General features: G+C 26.7%; 1 protein-coding gene across 1 annotated transcript in view; it reads left to right on the top strand.

Annotated features, from left to right (window-relative positions):
• LOC129969486 (citron Rho-interacting kinase-like) overlaps window positions 1–18,693 on the top strand; it is an 85,370-nt gene that overhangs the window by 64,796 nt on the left and 1,881 nt on the right. Inside the window, exons 28-38 of the mRNA XM_056084080.1 lie at window positions 1,977–2,258; window positions 2,893–3,058; window positions 10,255–10,500; window positions 10,883–10,991; window positions 11,300–11,380; window positions 11,466–11,613; window positions 11,704–11,933; window positions 14,291–14,399; window positions 15,966–16,097; window positions 16,292–16,372; window positions 17,810–17,891. Coding sequence (XP_055940055.1) covers window positions 1,977–2,258; window positions 2,893–3,058; window positions 10,255–10,500; window positions 10,883–10,991; window positions 11,300–11,380; window positions 11,466–11,613; window positions 11,704–11,933; window positions 14,291–14,399; window positions 15,966–16,097; window positions 16,292–16,372; window positions 17,810–17,891 — 1,666 coding nt within the window. The remainder of the gene's footprint in view (window positions 1–1,976; window positions 2,259–2,892; window positions 3,059–10,254; window positions 10,501–10,882; window positions 10,992–11,299; window positions 11,381–11,465; window positions 11,614–11,703; window positions 11,934–14,290; window positions 14,400–15,965; window positions 16,098–16,291; window positions 16,373–17,809; window positions 17,892–18,693) is intronic.

The following is an 18,693-nucleotide window of genomic DNA, read 5'->3' as shown; positions in this document are numbered from 1 at the left end:
AATATACACACACACAAATATATATGTGAGTGTAATATCTATCTCTATATCTAAATTAAACCCTAATTAATACCCAAAGTTTTATCTTAATTCAACCCATATTAACTTAATTCTAAAAAGTTCTCTTATTTCCTGATCCAATTCCGCCTTTTTTATTTAATTAATGTGCCACAAGATCTGTAAAAATGCTTAAATCTGCACTTTCACACGCTCTGAGCGAAAGGATAAAAAATCTGTCAAGCTAAGCGAATTCTTCTTAAATATACCTATTTTTCTCTTACCTAAATTAACATGTGTAAAAAAATCTCTATCAGAATCCCATTTTATATAATCATCGTGAAAAATATTTTTGCTTCATTTGACTCTTTTTCTCTTTTTGCTCTTGTATCGTGCTGTAGATTGATGTACTTCGTCACTTCTTGCATATATATAAATTATGCCTCCTGGGATGAAATAAGAGCAAAGATTTTTTTTTAGATACGATTTTTTTTTTCATGCATTCAAATTATTTTACTTTTGCATATTTTATACTAGCCGCCTTTGGCGACCATCCGATTCGCCAATCTAAATGTTAGTTAAAATTTTGATAATTAAATATTTTAAAACTTCAAATTTTGATAGTTATATAATTCACTCATAATATTATAAAGACCTTCAGTCATAACATAATATGTATCTCTCTAATTTTCTGAACAGAAAATTAGAAATATATTATGTTATAACTGAAGAGAAATAATTTATCTGCAATTAATAGAATAATATTTTTTACTGAAACAAAGAATTTTTTTTATAATATGATTACTGAAAAACAGAGTCACTGAGTGTTTAAACTTTAAGAAATATATTCTTTAGTGCCCATAATTTATGTAATATCTCAAGAATTTTTCAACAAAATTTTCTCAGATTCATCATGAGCAGATCGATTAATTAACAATTTTTAGTTTTAAATGCATCAAACACTAAGAAAATAAACAAAATCGTTAAAAATAATCGGTTGAAAACAGGTTAAAAAAACTACTTAAAAAACGATGTACTTAAAACTAAGCATATACAAAAAATGTATAACTAACATAAATACAATTTAATTACAAAAGCTTACAACTAGCCTAAAAATAATTTAAATGTAGTCTGCATTCGTTGATAATAGTTGTCAACATTCGGAACACAATGCATTGCGAATCTGTATTGCGTGAATTTTCAACGGCAATTATGGTAACGCAAATGCATGAATTTTTCTACACCAGTTGGGGTAACGCTATGCAGATTAGAAATTTTTAATTTCCTTTATTCTGATTTATTTTAATTCAAAAGTACTTCAGAATGAATCTGAAAGATCGATTAATTAACAATGTTTAATTTTAACATTAAGAAAATAAACAGAATCGTTTGAAATAATCAGTCGAAAAATATTAAGCCTATCCTCATTAGCGTGGGAAAAAAAAAAAAACAAAACCCTGAAGCCTTACTTATTTCGCGGTGGGGAAATGAAAAGATTTTTTGGACTGAAAGTTAGTTTTTAGTTAATAATTAAAAATTCAAAAAAGGAACCCAGGTGCACATACCCGACCTCCAAGGTATATATAGTACACTCACAATGCAATGTTGAAATGAAATATAAATGAGAAATGTATACCCGTGCTTTGCTGCATTTTCTAAGTGTAGGAAATTTTGATGTTACCCAAAGAATTTTTACATAAATTGCTAAACATTCAGTAGAATTGTTAAATATTGTCTAAAAAGTGGTAGATTGGGATCATTTAAAATATTTTTTGTTTCGGACATACATTATGACTTTGAATTATAATTTACAATAAACTTTAATATCAGTCTTGATATTTCCAGCTGAAACATTGTTCAATGTATTAAAAAAAAAAAAAAACCTTCTTTGATTTAGAATGCATTATTATGTTTTTTTAAAAATCTAAATGCTAATATTTCTTACAAAATTTGCATTTTCTGAATTATTTATTTTATAGTTAGCAACTTATCAAAAAGTATTCCTTCAAATACTGACATTCCTGTTTCACCAATGTCTCGAGCTATGCATACCGCAATAACAGCTTCACCAAGTATCCATTCTGATCAGTCAGACAATCCTATTTTTACATCAAAAGAGCTCTTGGATAAAATTATCAAACCTTCTGGAATGAAGCATAGAATACCTCATCGATTCATAGAAATTATGTGCATGAGAAGTACCAAATGCTGTACTTGTCTGGATTCAATTCATTTTGGAAGACAACTTGTGAAATGCCAAGGTATGATATATTTAGCAAATTGACATAATTTGTTTCATACTTGCATGGATAGAATTGTGTAGTCAACTTTTTACTGACTTCTTAATGAGCTAGGAAATTGAAATTTTCTGCAGTTGTATGTTCAGACTTATATTTCAGTATTTTCAGAGTTAATAATGATTTCAGAGAGTGATAATTTAGTTGTAAAATACAAAATTAAATTTTGACTTGGTAATGAATTTGAGAAAAAAAGAATGCTGTTTAGTATCTTAATAAGAGTGAATCATTTTTAATGAAATACATTTTAAGCATTAATTTTCATTAGTTGATCTTTTAACTTTCGATGTTTTATTATTTCAAAAAAAAAAAAAAAAAAAAAAAAAAACAGTGAAAATTATAAGACGCTTAGTGCCATAGGTCTTGAAATATATTTAAAAGACAAATTTGAAATCATATTTAATAACTGTAAAATGTTTTTCAGTTTTTCTTCTTTATTTGGCATTTTTATAATTAAGATAAAGTTAGAATAATATTTTTCATTTTAATTTCTCAATTATTATTAAAATTTATTCTGCTTGAAATATGTTTATTCTCCTATTTTATAATTATTTCAATCGTTCACTTGTTTTTACCTCACACATGGTTTTTAATGTAGAATGCTCAGTGACTTGTCATCCTAAATGTGCAACTTCTCTGCCCAATACTTGTGGTTTACCATCTGAATATATGGAACATTTCAAATTGGCTGTTCAGGAGCAGTCTACAGGAAAAGCCCCTGAATTGAAGGATGGTAAAGCAGAAGGGTGGATAAAAGTGCCAAAGTAAGCACCAATAAAATAAATAAAAAAAATGATTGTACTTTAAACAAAAAAATTGAGGAAAGATAAATCTGTTCTTCTCATTGGAATGGTAACTTGCATGGATACATACAGAGTCCCTTAAGTTTAAATATGACTGGAAGATAATCACCTGTTAGTTGTTATCCTTATTAGACATTAAAGATATTTATTATTCCTATGGCTAATATTAATATTTCCCTTAAGCATTATTTTATGTATGTTTTTCTCTCTGAGGATTAGGAAATATTATGAATGTAGAATTTTAGCTAAAGTATGGGACCTTCAAAATATTAAGCAGACATTATTGGTAAATTTGTCCTGTAATTTTCTTCTTGAAGGAAGGAAAATCCACATACATGTAACATTTCTTTTTTAAATACATATTGTTTAAATACATGTATATGGAACCATTTGCCACAAAAATTTATAAAATTGATTCATGCCATCTTTTTTTTTCTTTAATTAAAATTCTAAAACATTTTTGTGTGATATAAATGGATTAAGCATTCTGCCAATCCACATAAATGTTTTTTATTGTGTTTGGTGGGGGAAAAAAAAACTAATGCAATTTTACTGTCATTGAATAATTTTTTAATCTGATACAATATTCATTTTAATTTAAAAATGCATGTTTTCATCACTGTAAATGTTTTTTTTTGTGTGTGTTTCTAAGTGATTTTTTTATGGAATTATTGTTCAGTTGTGATGTAGTTATTGGTAAACAGTATAAATAGAGAAAATCCCACTAGGGGAAAAAAAACAAACAACAACAAAAAAAAAACAGACAGACTATTTCATTCTTAAGCTTTCTGCCAATGCACATGTCAACTACATCATTCATGAGTAAATCTTTGACAATCCATTCTGAAATATGAGTCATAAAGATGGGCAACACTAGAAATGTGTGCCAATTAGATGTGTATTCATTTTCTGTTATTTATACACTGATTAGAAATTTGAAACAAATTGTAGAAATGTTTATAAAAATGAAGCTTATCTAAAATCTAATGTGTGAAAAATGACTTTTTGTTTTATTTTTTCATTTAATTTTAATTGGAAAGAATTAAATTATTTTTCATATACTATTAAAAACATGATGTGAAATAAAGAAAATGGAAATTGCTAAAAATTTTAGACAAAAAATAATAAATTTCATAACATTTAGAAACATCAGGGATAATCAAATGGCATAAATGATGGTCATACTGTGAATTCTTATCAATATCATATCGGTTCTTTATCTTTTGTTGCCAGGCCATTTCTATGCATTTTATGTTCATTAGTGATTCATACAGTCTCCTTTCTACATATAAATAAATAAATAAATGCAAAATATCATGAAATTGTGGTGATTTATTACTGGCATTTTAGTAGTTAGTAAATTGATACCATTGAGTGCAAGGATCATATTCCAAAATGGCATTCTTTCTGATATTAAATATTTCAGAAGCAAAATGTACAAACTGTTTATTCTGCTCATCATATAAGCATTTGGGATGACAGTCAACTTATTCCATTAGAGTACACTGCTTTGATATTTTAGATGCCTATATTATCGAATCCATTAAGACTGTGCATATGTTTTAAATCTTGATCATATTGACTCACTGGTGTTTTAAATGTTGGAGATGTAAGCACTTCCAACAATCATGTTGTACCAGTGACCCAGTTTGTAAATTTGGTCATAACTTACTTCTGATACTTATAAATTTAGAAATTATTCCACTCCTCATGATATGTTTTCTAACTTTTGTCCTATGTGATCTTTTAAAAAAGAAGTAATTTTCTGTTAAATTTTTTAAAAAAAAAAGCCTGGATTTTCTTGAAGCAAAACAAATTGTAAAGGAAATAGTTTTGTATTCCTTTGCACTGCAAAAATAGCTTGAAACAAGCAGATACAAATACCATGCTACTACTTGTAACTCCACTCTTAAATGCTGCCCATTTCTGACATTATCATCTGATTACTTTTCTTTTCCCATAACTACCACTTGTATGAAAAGGAAACTTACATTATTAATTCTCAATAATTCTGTAATATATTCTGTAAAATGCAGAATAAAAATGTCTCTTAAAGATAGTTGATAAAGAATTTTGTTGCACAAGATTTTCTGGAACAAAATGCATTTTCTGAATTGGATATGAAATTGATTTTTCCTCTGTACCTAAAAAATGTCATGTGTTTAAAAAAAGTATATGAAATTTCCATACAATAATTACTCTTAATGACATCTCTATTTTCGTGAAACTGCTGTGGTTTTCATGCCAAAATGATTTGATTCATGAATTTCATACTACCTTCATTGTGCTTTAAGAGATCTATTCAAAACCTATTGATATCACATGAAGCAAAGAAATAGTTTTATCAGAAAAGGAAATGCTTCTGGAGGAATTCTATCCTCTTATTCTCTTACGATGCTTCTGCTTTTTCTGTTATTCCTTTAGATACACATCTGTAGCAATCAGAGTTATGCATTCAAATTTTATAGCTGTTTTCCTCCAGTATTTTGTATTTAGTACTAGTGCTGATGAAAGAGATCTCGACAGATTAATGAATGATTTGCTTGCTCTTTTTATCAGATTTAGAGATTTTTATGGTCCTAATCTATTGTTGTACAGTCAAAATACTTATTTTCATAGATGGGAAATAAAGGTACTATTCATTGTCTTTGCATACTTATCAATGAAGAAGATATTCACTCCCAAAGTACGAGTTTCAACTTTCTGGGTCTTGCACTATGTGTGTTGTTTCTTCTTTCATACCTTAATTTTTGAGTTGGAATTGATTTGAAGATATTATTTTGTTTCTATGATTTGTTATCTATGTCATTGACTGTGTTAGTGTTCAACAAACACTATTTTATGTGATTTATAAAGCTGACAATTTCCACACTGAAAATGTTGATTAATGTGGTGTGATCGAAATGAAGAAAATCTTTAATGAAGTGAGCAACTTGCTATTGAAACCATCATCCTGATCACAATTACCAAATTGATATCAGGTTTCCCCAAGTATGGAAAAGTAAGTGTGAAATTAGGTTTCCTCAAGTATTCATTAGAGAATGAGCATTGTTTCAATAAATATAAAGATTAAAAAAAAAATAAAATAGGTGGAATATTTTTAAATGTCATCTGAATTCAGAAAATCTAAATACTCTTTCAAACATCTAAAATTATTGCTTGATGAGCTGTATAGAAAAGTAAATACCGCAATTGGATGAAATTTGTGTTAATTATAAGTTCTTCTGTTTCGGTCAAAATATATGTGAGACAAAGTTTGAAAGGCTTTTAGTATCTGTCTTGATAAATGCATTTTATATTTGGAAAAGAATGGTCTGGTCATTCTTAATTATCCTTAAAACAATGGATGATTTCCTTGAAATTTTTGTATAATCATTAAGTAATACGGGACCTTTCTTTATACTTAAAACCCTTATTGAATGAATAAAATTATATTTTTAAATAAAACATTTTTCAATCTTTTTATAACACTGACTGCCTATTTTTGAATTGTACAAATCATCATCGACTATTAGACAAAGCTGCACTGGATTCTGATGAAATCTGATATAAAACATCTGTCAGCTGCTCGTATAAGTTTCTAAAAAGGATTGAAAATATATGCTTGATATTATCTTAGAAAAAAATGGATATAATTCTCTCTTTTAGAGTGGATTTTTGAGAGCTTGGTCAAAAATTGATAATTTATTATATGTAGGAATCAATATTAAAACTGCATTTTTTAAAGAAGTCATCTGGTGTCGATGTTCTTTGATATTGACAAAGTGCATGACCACAATTAAATGGTTTCTTTTTAATCCCTTACTTTCCTTTTCATAAAAAAACTATGTTCTGAATTTAATTTTTTAGCAAATTCTTTTGATTTGATTCATTATTATATTATGAGATATTTGCCTTGGCTAAAGAAAACTTTGTGACATTCATATCATTTTTCAAAAACAGTGGTGTTCTGTTTTATTGCTGAATTGTGTTATTTTTAATTGTGCAATGCATTTGCAAAAATAGTGAAGCAAAGTTATTTTTTTTTCTTGAATATTTTTTTAAATATCTTGATATTTATAAATTTTGGATTAGCTAAGGCAAACAAAATATCTTTTTAATGTTGTAAATGTTCGCATTTGCTCGCAAGACTTCAAAATGAGCGATTATTGTTGATATTTGAATGTTTTTATCTTCATGGAAGTCTAAAGTCCTACATTAAGTGTGTAAATAAAGAATCAAAATGTTAATCGTCTATTAAATTTTTATGAGTAAAATGGAACTTGCTAACCAGATATTTAATATAAGTGTTGTTATTGTTTATTTTATTTAAAATATAAAATTGATAATTATACAACCATTAAACATTAATAAATATAAATTATTATATTGCTCAAAATATTTGATATATGTATATGAATAATGATGCAATATTTATATGCATGCATCATTAAGTTCTGAATAATGTGATGAAATTAATCATGTAAAATATAAATTATTGCTGTCCATATTTATTCAGAATTATAAATAAATCTTTGGAACTTATATATAAATTATCTGAAGTTAAGTAAAATATTTATATATTATTTAAAACATTTCTTAATTATTCAGTTTCTTATAAATCTTCCATTGTTTTCACTTGAGATCAAAGATTAGGATCTTTAGATGTAATTATACTATTTCTTGCAAAGAAACTGTATTGGGGAAATGAGGTTATTTTATTAAAAAATTTTATCATTGAACCTTTTAGCTTTTCATCCTCATATAGTTTGACATTAAATTATTATTTCCTTTTTTAAAGTCAAGTGGAATTTTTTTCTTTTTCTGCTAAAAAAGCTTTTAAGCTTGATATTTTTTTCCCCCATTACTTTACATTGACAGAAACTGGCTCTGCTTTCAGGTAGTATCATTAATGCATTCACTGTCTGCAAGTTAAACTTGGATACACGTTTTAGAAGCAAGTTAGACTTTTTTAGAGCTAAGTCTTTTTAAGAGTCAACCTGGAGAATACATATTCTAATGTTTTTATATAGAAAAGAAGGTATTCTTCAAGGCTGGGCTTTAAAAGTAACTTCTTTGCTTTAGGTATCAGTTTCATTTGTTCAGTTATTTCACCAGTTAAATAAAAATAGTTGCATTAATATTTGCAGACGTTGCTCTCAGCATTCAAATTATTGAAATGCAGCTTCAGATAAGCATCAGTAACATTGTTGAAAGACCAAATAAAAAGTGTACTATTTCTACATACGTAGAAAAATGTTAGTTTACATTTCTTTAAACAACCTCTTCATATTGATCTAAATTTCTTTTTGAATGATGTTCTAATATGCATTCAATATATATAAATTTTGGAGTATAATATTTGATAAATTGTTAATTTTTCATTTGCACATTATCATCTTAAGGAAGAGGCATTTTTGTCTATTAGATATTTTAAGAACTCTATTGAATATTGCATGGAGTGCAGACCAATCATGTTTTCTTCATGTTTGTTAAAGCATCTTCAGGTCTGTGTTAGATTATGAAATTGTTGTATATGGCTCAGATATACCTTATTGTATATAATGTTTCAATCATTTTCTGAACTAGTTTGTATGCTGAAAATTTCAAACCATTTTTATCAGATTGTAGATGAAATGAGCCCTCTCTAATTTATTCCATACTTTAGCTAATGACTTCTACCCTTTACACAGTACATTATTAAATAGTAGTCATAATCGCCTATTTAATTGTTGGCCATCATGAATTTCTAAATTTTGAATGCACATGCATAAATGTTCTTAATGTTCCTTTAGAATTATCAAATCACATAAAATATTGGCCGTTCTCCATGTAAGAAGAGCAGAATATCTTACCTAACTCTTTCTGAACTTTTGTGAAGCTGGGCATAGACTGCTTAGTCCTTATTTCACTTTCATTATGCATGTGAATATCATAATAACATGGCTGGATGGTTATATCAATTCTGTGAACTACTTTTATGGATGACTAAACACTTAACCATGTCAGCTATACATTTTTATTAATGCTGACATTGGCATCACAGACAGCACTCTCTTACTTTTGTATTCTCTTAATCATCACTATTTTTTTTTTTTTTTTTTTTTTTTTTGTGTGTGTGTGTGTCCAAATACATTGATTTGCATTGAATTCGCTAATCGATTTGATGCATTTATTTAAAAATCTTGGTAATTTAAGTAGTTCTGTACTGATAATCTGTGTATTATAGAGAAGTTCAAAACTTTTGATTTCATTTACTTTCAAAAGGGGATCTATATTTTATTTCAGGATTACACTACTGATATTACCACTGATATCAAAAATAAATTAGCTGATAAACTTGAAATCAGTCTTCAAATCTTATCTCAATTCATTTTTTAAATACTGATATGCAATCTGCCAGCATACTTTTCTGAGTGATAAAAATGAAATATTAAAATTAATAACAAGTTCTGTCACTAAACCAATTCTTTCAAAAAGGATTTTTAAATTCTATAGATGCTGTAACATCTTTTTAACAACTTTATATTGAACATACATGTTTGCAGAAATTTTCTCTTAACGGGATCTTTTCTGTTTGTTGTCAGTATACATTCAGATATATATTCCATAATATTTTTTTTTAATTTCATTTGCTCTGGTCTTTTTCAAATTTGAGACATAGCAACATTACATATGGCATTTTCCTTCTTATTGCTTTTACTTAGGTTTTCATTACTAGTATATTCTGGCATTTAGCTCTAATGCATATTTTTAATTTTCTTTATAATTTATATCTTTCAGGGATCTTGCACCAGAGTCATTGAAGTGAATCAAATTTCTATTTTCTTATCAGAAATCCCATTTTAGTTATGTCTTCTTAATTCTTTAGATTATTAAGTATGCAACAATTTTAATTATCTCAATATTTATCAACTCTCCACAATAAAATTAAAAATAATTTTTATCTGGAAATATGCATAATGATTAAAAATAGATAGAAATCTACTCGAGATGTAACTTTTACATTATCTTTGTTACCTTTTAAATATTTGGGGTTTTGAATTTTCAGAATTTTTTTTTCATTTTTGTTGCTTATGTTGGTAGCTTATAAATAACATTAATTATATGTGCAGTAGTATAAATAACAAGCATCTACAATAGTATGATTTTATTAATATGCTTCTTTCTTTCTCTAGAGCTAATAAGCAAGGTTGGGATCGCAAATATCTTCGCCTTGTTGATGACATTCTTTATGTATTTGAAAATGCTGATGATGTCAACATCGAGAAAGCTTCAAATGTATTTGATTTTGGCTCTGGTGAAGCGAAAATAGTTGTGACTAGTGCTGTATCCCCTACAGAACTAAAATTTGCTGCAACTTCAGATCTTCCATATGTTTTAAAATTGGAATCTTTTCCACTTACAACATGCTGGCCTCAAAGGTAAAGAGTTTTATTTATATTGCATTGAAAATTAACTCGATGAATTTTAAAAATTTGGTTTTGTTCAATTTAGTTTGCTGTTATTCAGTAATAATTCCATAATTTTAGAAGACTAAATTAATGGGATAATGCAAATATTGAGCATATTTATATTATCACCTATTTATCACCATCTAATGGTGTTATAATATCACCATCTAATGGTGAAATCATAAAGCATTGTTTTCTTTGAAAATCAATTTTTGTTGCTTAGATATTATAAAATATCAAAGTAATTTAATCAATTCAGAATGCAAGTTCCTTTGTATTTCAAATTTCGTTTTGAACATGTTTTTAATTCTTAATCAATTGTATTGCCTTTTTTTTTTCATATACATTACAGGTGCTTGTATATCATGACATCTAACTTTAATGAGAAGCAGATGTGGGTGTCTGTACTTGAGAATTTAGCTGAAAGGAATAATTCTGATATTAATGAGCCTCATAAAAATGTAATTTTTTTTCTATCATTCTATATGCAATTAACTTTTTTATTACATTCATTTATTGTTTTGCACTTTTCTTGATAATTAAAATAAATGCATTTTCTGATCATTAAAATCTCTCACTCTCTCTCTGTATATATATATATATATATATATATATATATATATATATATATATATATATATATATATATATATATATATATATATATATATATATATAATATAATATAATTTTACTGTTGATAATAAAACTGAATTGTAGTTGAAGGGATAACTTTCATAGGAATAACTTTCAAACATATTTATTTCAGAAATTGACTGGAAAAACGATTTGGACTTTAGAAAGTGAGAAGTCGATTGATCCTTTATGTACAATTATTTTAGATGACAATGTAAGTTAATTATTTTTATTTAAAATGTTGATAATAAACATCTACATAAGTTAAAAAGATTTATTTAGTTATTCTTGTCCTTTAGATAATGCTTCTGGGGGCTGTTGAAGGCTTGTTTGCATTAAAAATAGTAAATAAATCTACATGTTCTTTGCAACAGAAACTTGATGGATTTTCACATGTGTACCAAATAGCATGCATTATTAAAATAGGAGTTTTGATACTAATACATGGTGAGTTACTTGGATGTGTTTGATCAACAATATTAGCATAAGTAATCAATTCAAAATACTTATTTTCTTTGCAACATTTTTCTTTTGTAGGTGAAGATCGGAAATTGAGTCTAACTGATCTAGATAACTTTCTGTCAGTTGTGTATGGAACTTCAAGCAAACCAATTTCTCTGCAGTCAGTGTGTGATGTGAAAGATTGCCATTTATTTGCAGTTGAAGAAATGTCATCAGGAGATAAACCATATATATGCATTGCATCCTCTAATAATGTGCTTCTTTGCCTATGGGATCCCACCTCAAAGAAATTTTATTCCAAAAAAGTAATGTTTTTTTTTTTTTTTTTTTTTAAATATCTGAAATAACAGTAATAATAATAATAATAATAATAATAATAACATCCTTGTTTGCAAATATATTCAACAGAAATTTCATCTAAAGAACATCTTTTAAAAGATATATTTTTTTTCTACTGGTCAAAGTTGCCAGGAAAGGAATAATAAATTTAAAGAGTTGTTCTAATTAAGTTTCTATTCCATGTTTATAAATGAAAAATTGAAAATTTTAATCTGGAAAATAACTAATATTTTCTTTCTAGATATATTTAAAAATTCATAAGTATCATCTAAGCCATTTTAAAGATTCATTAAGTAAAATACTCAAGCATTTCAGTCATGTAAAATTGTGATCTTGCATACTGATTGGAGGAAGGGAGAGAGACAATGATGTTCTTCAAACTTTTTAAATGAAGTTAAACTCCTTTCTTTTTATTTTGCTGTACTCCAAACCATTGAAAAGCATGTGATTTTTCATTTGGTACTTGAAAAGCTTTTGAAAATTTGCAAAATGTGTATTCATTAATTTAGGGAGAGAAGAGAAAATCAGTTTGTGATTTTGCTTTGCCTCGAATAAATATTCCACCAATGAAAAAAAGGGCATTGATATGGAAACAAATGAATTACTAATCTTTACTTTCTATATTGTTTTAAAGAAGAGGAGTAAGTAATCCTCACCATACCTGTCAGGAAACTTCCAACAGTTGGAAATAATATTATTATGCCATTCATTCTGTTTTCATCATGCTGAGTGGCAGAACTAAGATCTTTAAAATGTAGACTGAATTATTATTCATATAACTTTTGCAAGGTTATTTCATACTTGTTATAAGAAATGTTCCGAAACAACAAAACTACCTAAAAGCTTTCATGAAGGCTAACAAAATGCTCTTACTTAATTTCATTTAGAATTGCTGCATATATTAAAGCATTTTATTTTAATATTTAGCTGATTTTAATGTGTATAATCTAATGTTTGACAAAGTATTCAGTATTTTTCTGCAAGACAGACATTTTCAATTTTGAAATGAAAAAAATAAAAACCAAGTATGTATCGTCAACTTTTATGGTCCGTTTTAAAGTCATATATTTTAGAAAAATTATTCTACAGAAAAACTGGTTTTGAGGAAGATCTTGTTGATCTTGGTAAATGGTTATTAGTAAATTGGATGTCATATAGTTACTGAATGTTGAAATGCAAAAAGAATTTCCAACATTGTTAATAAACTTGGTTAATTATTGCCAATATGACAAGATAATATCAAACGGGATATTAATTTTAAATATATATATATAATATAATATAATATAATATAATAATATTGAAAACTTTCCAAAAATTTCTTCAAAGTTAAATGGCTAGAGAATACAGCTGCTATGAAATGTGTGACAACTAATTATATATTGTTAATATTGAAAAGAGTCAGTTTCCTATACCAAAATCTAGATATGTCGAATGGAGCAAAGATACAACCCTAACCATCAAACTGAGTTTTTTCTTGCTATTTACCAAGATTACCCAACCATTTTTAGTAGAATTTGGCTATTTAGTTTGAGTAAATTTTATTATCATGTTTTGATGAATTTTGTCAAAACATTTAAAAGGTCAAATGTCTTGTTAGAAACTGTGAGGGGTATTTAAAATAATTATATTATTCCATGCCCAGGTCTACTTTTATAATAAATTTTTCCTTAATAAACATATTGTGGTTGAAAACTTTAACAAAGAACGTATGTTGAAAAGATTTAGTGTAGATTAATTGAAAAAATGCAATGGTATAAATGGATTTCTAAACCATAAAAAACTTTAATGAGAAGGCACTAGTTGAAATATTGAGTTTAGGATGAACTTTGTGTGTTGATAGTATAATTTTAAGTTATTCATTTGTCAAGACTACATAGTACAATAAAAATACAAAAATATCTTTTTTTTTCTTGCATTGTCTTATTGGATTTCTATTGGGGGGGGGATGTTTCACTTAACGAGTATTTCACATTATGAGGAAGATTCTGGAACAAATTATGCTCGCTAAACAAGGTTCTGATATAGTATATTTTATCACTTTCAAATAGACCGAAATACAAAAAAGGGAGACATTTTTCTTAGACCAATTGAAGAAGATTTCTTTCCACAGTATAGTATTAGAAACAGCATCAGATGTATTATTTTATATGTTTCCAGGTTATCTTCTGGCAATGCATAGAATTCCAATAAATTGTTTGAAATGTTTCACTTCATATTTTGTCCTAAGTTGCCTGTCATTCTATACATTACTTTGTGTTGTATCATTTGAAATGATTTGTCATATGAAGAAGCTGATTCTGTTTTATTCAATTTTTTACAGATTCTCGAAGCAAAAGAGCCATGCAGCTGCATTCTTTTTACACCAAGAAATGTTTTATTTGGTGCAGATATTTTCTATGAACTAAGTTTGGGAAGTTATTCTGTTAAAAGTATGCATTTAATTTTAATGTTGTTTTTAAAATTGCATATTTAATAAAAAAAACCCTACTTCTTAAGCTTGCCACTTTTGATTTGATTTTGATATATCTGTTATATTTCCATCTTAGTTGTAGTTACAGCTCAGTTGAATAAACGAAACTTAAAATGTGCAAGTTGTTTAAAATAATTATTACATTATTTTGTATTTGTTAATTTGAATTAAAACAAACCTAAAAAATAATTTTGAATGAAAAATTTTTAAGAAAATAAATAATAATAACTAAATAATTAAAAAATAATAATGATTAATGAAAAAATAACTGAAATATTTAAAAGGTAAACATGTGGAATCATAAATTATTGAACAATCTTTTACTTACATATTAAATAAAATTAGCATGATTTTTATGTTCTAAATTTGTTTACTTACGTTCTTAACCATTATTCCAAAGAATTAGAATGTCAATGAAGTAGCAATATAACCTTTTTCTCTTTTTTCTTACACTGCTAATTGCAATGCAATTAGATAATTTCAGATATGCCATGAGTCTTTCAATAAGTTTTTTCAAATGAACTTTGCATTGAAACATACATACAAACATGCACACACACACACACACATTTTAATTATCAGTTTCAATGTTGGTGAAAAACATTCAGTGATTCCTGATAGTATTTTATGTTTGTATTTGTATAAAATTGGACCCAACTTTATTATAATAATAATAAAAATGTTGGGATAAGCTTGGTTCTTATTTTTTCTCTAAAGATGTGTAAAAAGTACTGATAAGGAACTGATTTTTAAGATAAAATTAGTCTACCCATTATACGTTACCATACTACCCATGCACCTATTACACGTTATTAATATATTAATTATAACTTGAAACCTTATAATAAGTTGTTTCATAAAACCTTCATCTCTTTTGTTTTTTTAGATACACACGCACACACACATATAAAATTTCTACAGATTTTCAAATTGCTCAAACTCTGTGTTTTCTGAAACTTCTGGTTTGCACGGGCTAATAATTCACACAAAATCAAAATGTTGATCCAACAAATTCTTTCCAAAATTTATATAAGTTCTGAATATTTTCTTATGTTCTCTCTTTCCTACTTTCTGCCTTCGCATTCACTTTACTACACTGCTCTCAATATAGCTTGGACAAAGACATCTTAACAAAATCTAAACATTGAATTATTACATTAAAAATATAAAGAGTAAAAATTTCTAAAGAGCTCCCTGCTTGCTCTCTCAAATCATGTTATATATAATATAATCTGTCTCAAAGATAAATTGGTCCAATATTCTGAATTGTGATCTCTTTAATAATCTCTGCATTTAGCCATTCATAAATTTGTCAACACTTCAAAATAAATAGTATCTATATGGTTCTTAAACTATACTCTCTTTAGAGGGAAGTTGATATGATGCCAAAGTAAGATAGTTTATTAAAGATGAAATTGTGTAATATATACAATCCTCAGATGTTGAAGGCATAACTTTAATCTGGCATATTCTTTTTATGTGTCTGCTTTTAAAGCTTATGATAGAAGTTTCTAAAATCTTTTAGAATTCCTTGATGGTAGTGATGCATCTTTAGCTGGTCTTGTGTATGGTGCCTCGCAATTTCGAAGTTTCCCAATAGCTATATTCCAAGTTTCAACTGATGGACCAAATAAAGAATTTTTGCTCTGCTTCCATGGTAATATACTTCAATAGTTGTTATCAAAATATTCATTTTCTTTTTGTTTATTGCTTTGTAATTAAAGCTGAAAATAATTGTTAAAAAATTGATTTTAAAGAATTATTCTATATTTTGAGCATTGTAATTTATATTGCTATTGTAATTGCTATTATCATTGTAATTTTCACAATTTGATTGGTCTTATCTTCTAGAAATGGGAGTTTTTGTGAACAATCTTGGACGAAAAACCAGATTAGATGATATAAAATGGTCTAGACTTCCACTGGCTTTTGGTAAGTTTAACAGGTTAATCTATATCACATTTCATCACCTAGATGAGGCTGATTTTTGTGTTTCAAAGTCATATTTCAGCTTATTTGCTTTTGCATTCATTATTTCTTAGTACATATCTTTTCAAATTAATACAGGAAATTGTTTACAAAAATTGTCATTAAATTTTTTTAATATTAAATAATGATTTCACTTCACAAAGTTATTCTTAAAAGAATTTTTGTTGGCTTTTTAAATAATTTTACTTTATTTTCATTAAATTAATCCCTTGTGAAATTACCACATTATATAGGATGTTTAAAATAAATCACTTGTTTTTAAAAATATAACTAACAATTTATTCACATTCTAAAAATTAAATTTAATCTTTTATAAAGAAAAAAGCATCCTTAGAAATATAGTCTTTTTGGTATTTATAATACTTTTTACTTCATAGAATTCAGAATCAAGAAATCCTTTTAGACTTTTACTGCACAAGCTAAACATTATAATACTTTTAAAACATGTAGTGTTTTCCCCTTTCCTTTCAGAATTTAAATAACAAGAAAATATTTTATTTACTGTTGTACTGGGCTCATCATATTGATTAGTCATACATTTTTCAATTGCAGTTTATTTATTATATTTTATTTACCATTAACCTATTGTAAATGAGGGAAAGACAACAAGCGTATTTAAATGAAAAAGAATGACAGTGTGTGTCCATGATTAGTCTTATCAGAGAATCCTTTAAATGAATGACTTTCTCATTCCTCCACCAATGTACATATCTATTTCAGTTCATACTGATAACTTTATTAAGCCCCAAAGCAATATTCTGTATTGTTGTGATGTTTTCTTTGTGTTGTTAGTCTTATTAAATATCATAATTAGTCTCAACATTCTTTTCAGCAATTAATACATTGTTGACAGATTTTTAATTAAATGATTTACGAGGTTTCAAGAGCCATCCGACTTAAAAATGGATTGACAGTTTCCTGTTCAGTCACCTTTAATTTGAATTCTTCTCAATGGTTTCTTTGTGATATATTTTATTCTCGCTAAGTAAATAATCTAGAAAATATATAAATAATGAAATAAATAATTTTATTCTGCCTTAATTCATTCAAATCCAATTTGATTAATACTATGTATGATGCAAATTCACAGATCTTGGATTTTGGAGCTTTTAGTATAATATTAAAAAAAATCACTATCATCTTTTTATAATTATTATATATTTTAATGCTTCTTCGTTCATATTTTATTTCTGCACTCCATTATACTTCATCAGTTTATTAATTTCAAAAGAATTTCATATTTTCATAAAATGCTCAAAATTAGAAATTGATTTAATTTTCTTTTATGATTGCAGATATTTTTTTTTAATTTTGAAAATTTAAGTTTATGAATACTTAATATGACTTACTGTATTATTTTATATTATATTTATTTTGCAGCTTATAGATCTCCATATCTCTTTATTACTCATTTCAATGCAGTTGAGGTGATTGAAATACCACCTTCAGATATTCCTGAAGTGTAAGTATTAGATATTTTCAAAATTAGCTTTAAAGATTTGATGAATTAATTTTTTTGCTTTTCATTACTAATAAAAATTATTTTATTCCCTAAATCATCTGCAGAACTCCATTATAAAAAGAAATAAGGCATAATATTTTGATTTTTTTATTAATGTTATGAAAAACAAAAGATAAATAAAAATTATGTAAATGAGCTTTGAATTAGATCATGACCCTTAACTAAATGTGCTATGATCAATATTTCCTAATTCAAATTTCAATAATTCATGACTGGGTACTAACTAAATCTGAAAATTCTTTGAATGAAATGTCAAAAAAATGATGGGGAGGGGACTTTTGATTGCTGATTTAACTCTATCTCACAGATGGCTATTACTTAAAATGTTGAAAATTGCAAAGCCACTATAATTAAATATACGTGGGAAAGAACAGAATTATGAATAATTTTGAAAATGCTTTTCATAAATTTTACATCCGAATTTTTTACTGTCACTTTTTTCTCCAATTTCAGTTGTTCTTAATTATATTTTGCAAATGTTAATTTGACAAATCAAACTTTTAGTACTTGTGGCTGATTAAGAATCATAAGCATGTTATGTATGTATATGAATGAGTAAAATATAGTAAACTGAAATTCTGGCACTTTTTTTTTGGGGGGGGGGGGAGTAAAAATTATTAAGCCAATATACAGACAATGATACATTTATGTGGAAATGCAGGTTCCAACTTTTTTTTGGAATCAGATTTTATCATTCATGAGATTGAATTAATTTGCTTTTATGTAATAATATTCTATAAAA

This window comes from Argiope bruennichi, chromosome 5, assembly GCF_947563725.1.
Source record: "Argiope bruennichi chromosome 5, qqArgBrue1.1, whole genome shotgun sequence".
Taxonomy (NCBI): Eukaryota; Metazoa; Arthropoda; class Arachnida; order Araneae; family Araneidae; genus Argiope; species Argiope bruennichi.
Note: the sequence above shows the minus strand (reverse complement) of the source record. Positions and strands in the feature narration are given on the sequence as shown.